The 5039-nt window shown below is 35.8% G+C and overlaps 1 protein-coding gene across 1 annotated transcript; it reads left to right on the top strand.

Moving 5' to 3' along the window:
* Positions 1-230: 230 nt before the first annotated feature.
* LOC112506192 lies at positions 231-2223 on the top strand. Its single transcript, XM_025110211.1, has 4 exons — positions 231-702; positions 763-917; positions 1021-1659; positions 1753-2223. Exons 1-4 carry the CDS (start codon positions 231-233, stop codon positions 2221-2223), a joined length of 1737 nt encoding a protein of 578 aa, XP_024965979.1.
* Positions 2224-5039: the final 2816 nt, after the last annotated feature.

Below are 5039 nucleotides of genomic sequence, written 5' to 3'. Positions count from 1 at the left end.
GAAGTGATCTCGTGAATCTGAGATAGAATCAAGAATCTGTGAACATTTATTTCATCAAATTACAGGCTCTATGGGAAGAATTAGCCTATTTTAGACCTCACTGCAGATGTGGAAAGTGTGACCACGGTGGAAACAATGAGATCGAGAAACATTATGAAGAAGAGCATGTTTTGACTTTTCTCATGGGGCTCAATTAGTCGTATTCTCAAATACGTAGTCAGATTTTACTAATGAAGCCCTTGCCTCAAGTTGATAAGGTGTTTTCACTAGTTGCTCAGGAAGAAAGCCAAAGAAACGTCAGACAGTTGCAACAACAAGTTGTTAGTAATCACTCTATGGCGTTAAATAATAATACCGGATCCTATGGATTGAAACAACTGGTCACCAACAATTTGTTGCTAAACTCAGGTAACCGATTTAATTCTCGAGAAAGACCTTTTTGTACCCACTGTCAATTGCAGGGCCACACTAAAGACAGGTGCTATAAGTTGCACGGGAATCCAATCGGATACAAATCGAAAAACAGAGTAAATAATGTTTTTGTTGAAGGATATGTTGCACCTCATGGTGAAGATCTCAACAGCGTGATCAAAGGTCTTTCATCGACTCAATGTCAACAACTCTTATCGAATTTATCTAGACATCTGATCGGTCAGTCGGTGTTTACTACTGAGAATGCGGATTGGTGCAAAGAATCCTCAGGTATATGTTCTTCTCTTTCATATAGAATTGGCTCTATATCTTATAATACATGGATATTAGATTCTGGAGCGTCTAAGCATATTTTTCGAGATATTAAAAGATTTATTAATTCTCGAGCGGTATCAAATTTCTTCGTTACACTTCCTACGAATGAATCTGTTCGAGTGAAATTGATTGGAGATGTGGTGGTTAACGATAGTTTGTTATTGCGTGATGTACTATTCGTTCTAGAGTTTCATTTGATTGATCTCAGTAAGTGCTCTAAATTCTGATCAGAATTTCATAGTGCAACTTTATCACAATTATGGTTTAATTCAGGAGAAGAAGATCAACAAAATAATTGGCAAGGTTGATCAATGTCAAGGGTTGTATGTTTTGGAGGAAGATAAGAAGGTAGCAATAAATCAAGTTTTTGCAGTTTCTCTAGATGTTTGGCATCAAAGAATTGGCCATCCATCAAATAGAACATTACTAGTAATAAAGTCTTTGTTGAATGTCAAGACAAGTTTACAAGAAAGTAATTGTACCATTTGCCCTTTGTCAAAACAGAAACGACTTCCATTTGTTTCATTAAACAATGCTTGTGATAAGTCTTTTGATCTTGTGCATCTTGACACTTGGGAACCATTTCATTTACCGGATAGAAATGGACACAGATACTTTCTTACGCTGGTTGATGATCACAACCGATATACGTGGGTGTTTTTAGTTAAAAATAAGTCAGATGATATCCAAGTTATTCCGTGGTTTTACAATATGGTATTAACCCAGTTTGGGATGAAAATTAAAGCTTTCCGTACAGATAATGCTCAAGAATTGAATTTTATGGATTTCTTTCTTGACAAAGGGATATTACATGAAAGGTCATGTGTTGAGAGGCCACAACAAAACTTGGTTGTGGAATGCAAGCATCAATATTTACTGAATGTGGCTCGTTCATTGATGTTTCAATCTAAGGTAACTCTTCAATTATGGTCAGAATGTATTTTAACTGCTACATTTCTGATTAATAGGACGCCTTCTGAAATTCTTCATTACAAAATTCCTTAGGAGGTATTATATGATAAGCTCCCAGATTTTTCCGTGTTACGTACATTTGGATGTCTTGTGTTTGCCTCAACTTTGACTAACCAACGACACAAGTTTAGTCCACATGCCAAAGCGTGTGTCTTTGTATGCTATCTCGTGGGAATGAAGTCATACAAGTTGTTGGATTTAGAGACAAAAGAAATATTTGACTCTCATGATGTTTTTCACGAGGATGTATTTCCTTATGACGGTGGGCATGTTGATAAAGATTATGATCCATTTGCATATGTTGTTATTCCTGTGGTTGGAACAGATGATTTTTATGAAAATAAGAGACACAAAGTTCGTATGGAGCAAATTCCAAGTTCGGAAAATGAAGATGAGCTTGGGGAGCCAATTTTCGGTGAACCAATGGAGCACCGAGCAGAATCATTAACAACAACAGGGGCTGATTGTAGTCAGGCAGAAAACAGTGATCGAAGATCATCTTGAAATCGGCGACCTCCTTCTTACCTAAAAGAATATCATTGTAATGTTGTTCATGGTGGTAACTCAAGTACATTGCCATATTCATTATCCAAATATTTTGGTTATCAACAGTTAACAGAGGCACAAAGAAGCTTTGCTCGTGCAATATCAACTAGTATGGAACCTTTATCATACAAGCAAGCTGCTGAAAATACATAATGAATTTTGTCAATGAAGGAAGAACTTAAAGCCATGGAATTAAACAATATGTGGACTGTGGTTCCACTATCGGAAGGAAAAAGTTCAGTCGGCTGTAGGTGGATGTACAAGCTAAAGTATGGACGTTCGAGTGTCATCGAGAGGTATAAAGCTCGACTCGTCGCAAAGGGGTTTCATCAACAAGAAGGCGTTGATTTTGTTGATACGTTTTCTCCCGTCGCTAAGATGGTTACCGTCAAGACCGTCTTAGCCTTGGCGTCAATTAATCGATGGGAGCTTATTCAATTGGATGTGAATAATGCTTTTCTTAACGGAGATCTTGAAGAAGAGGTTTATATGGACATCCCTCAAGGATATAATGTTGAGGGGGAGTTTCCTGTTGGAACAAAGTTAGCTTGTAGACTTTACAAATCCATTTATGGGCTCAAGCAGGCATCAAGGCAGTGGAACACAAAGTTTTCAATTTTTATGTTGCCGATTGGTTTCTCACAATCGAAAGCTCATTATTCGTTATTTCATAAAGGTCATGGACAAGATTTTGTTGCTCTATTGGTGTATGTTGATGACATAATCATCACGGGGGCATCAAAATGTGGACTTACTAAACTAAGGGAACAATTGAGTAATGCATTTAAACTCAAGGATCTGGGTGATTTGAAGTTTTTTCTAGGTTTGGAAGTCATTAAGTCTGAAGAAAGAATTTTACCATCTCAAAGAAGGTATGTCTTACAATTACTTGAAGATAGTGGCATGTTAGCCACAAAACCCATAAAACAACCAATGGATCCACGTCACGTGTTGACCGCGGATGATGGAGATTTGCTTACGGATGCATCTCAGTATAGAAGAATGATTGATAGATTGTTGTACTTAACTATCACAACATCGGATGTGTGTTTTGTTGTTCAAAAGCTTTCTCAGTACGTTTCATAACCAAGAACGTGGCGTATGGTAGCTGTGAAGCATTTGATGAGATGCTTGAAAGAAAAACAGGAAGTGGTGCTTTCTATTCGTCTCTATCGTCGCTCCAACTACAAGCTTATTATGATTCCGATTGGGGTAAATGTGTGGATTCGAGGAGATCTGTAACAGGATTCTGTGTTTTCCTTGGGAATTCATTGATAAATTGGAAATCGAAAAAGCAACCCACAGTATCAAGGTCTTAAACTAGGTCCGAATATAGGGCTATGGCGGTAGTTACGTGTGAGTTAGTTTGGATCAAACAACTGTTATAAGACTTGGATGTGCAACATGATCAGTACCTACTCTTGTTTTGCGATAACAATTCGGTAATGCAAATAGCTTCTAATCCTACATTTCATGAGAGGACAAAACACATTGACATCAATTGTCACTTTATTCGGGATAAAGTGGTTAATAAGCCTGTTCGATTGATGTCGGTTGAGTCTGCTTATCAATTGGCAGATGCGCTCACCAAACCATTACCTAGGCCGCAACTTCAATTTCTTTTATCCAAGATGAACCTTCAGAATCCGTTTTTACCCGGTTCATCTTGAGGGGGAGTATTACCACTAAAGGGCATTTTTGGTCTTTTCTGTTTTATTATGTTTTCATAGTTTGTTAGGTATTGTTTATTGTACTATAAATATCTTTCTTCTAACACTTTTGTTTTTCCCAATTTCATACGTTTGTGATAAGGTGTTAATCATGGATATTATCATATTCATTATTTTAATTTTAGATAAATACATGAAATAGTTTCATTAAAATTTCATTAAGTATTATATGAAACAACTTCATCAAAAAAGTATTATATGAAATAATTTCACAGGATTAAACAGTTTCATGAATTTTTTTTTATAAGATTAAACAATGAAATCAACAGATGAGGGTGATTTGCATTGTTTGTACAAATTGGGTGGTTTGCATTTGATCATTCCTCTCTCTCTCTCTCTCTATATATATATATATATTATATTATATAGGTAAGTGAGCCTAATCAAATGAGAACTGATTAATTTGTGGTAACTGTGAGGTCCAATCTCAACCACAAATTAACGGATAAATTAGAAAATTAATAATTATGGTAGTTTGAGTTAAAATTATAATTAGAGGTCATATTAGGTATTTTTTAAAAACTCCTCTCTCATCTCTCCGACCTCCAATCTCCGACCTCCGGTGAAATCGGTATCACAGTATATAACAGTGGGTATCACATTGTTTATCTTTGTTTTTAAGGTTTGAGTTGGTATCACAATGGTATCACAGTATATCACAATGGTATCACAGTATATCACAATGGGTATCACATTCACCGGAGGCCAGAGATTGGAGGTTGGAGAGATGAGAGAGGAGAGAGAAGTTTTTTAAAAATACCTAAAATGCCCTCTAATTATAATTTTAACTCAAACTACCATAATTATTAATTTTCTAATTTATCCATTGATTTGTGGTTGAGATTGGATCTCACAGTTACCACAAACTAATCAGTTCTCCCTTGAATGGACCCTTATATATAGGCATAATCAAATGATAACTAATTAGGTTGTGGTAACCGTGAGGTCCAATATAAGTCAATCATTTTATGATATTAATTGTATTACCTTAATTAACAGGTAAAGGGTGTTTTAGTAAAATGATTAATCATAATTTAAATATTT

The sequence above is a fragment of the Cynara cardunculus genome (genome assembly GCF_001531365.2).
Source record: "Cynara cardunculus var. scolymus isolate 2C chromosome LG 2, CcrdV1, whole genome shotgun sequence".
Classification (NCBI taxonomy): Eukaryota; Viridiplantae; Streptophyta; class Magnoliopsida; order Asterales; family Asteraceae; genus Cynara; species Cynara cardunculus.
The sequence above is the reverse complement of the archived record's forward strand: the minus strand, read 5'-3'. Positions and strand labels throughout refer to the sequence as shown.

What these genes read in the sequence shown, in the direction of transcription:
- LOC112506192 (XM_025110211.1), top strand. Translation starts at nt 231, where the DNA reads ATGAAGCCCTTGCCTCAAGTTGATAAGGTGTTTTCACTAGTTGCTCAG. An exon ending in TTGGTGCAAAGAATCCTCAG is followed by an intron (nt 703 to 762) that starts GTATATGTTCTT and finishes CATGGATATTAG; the next exon opens with ATTCTGGAGCGTCTAAGCAT. An exon ending in CATTGATGTTTCAATCTAAG is followed by an intron (nt 1,660 to 1,752) that starts GTAACTCTTCAA and finishes AAAATTCCTTAG; the next exon opens with GAGGTATTATATGATAAGCT.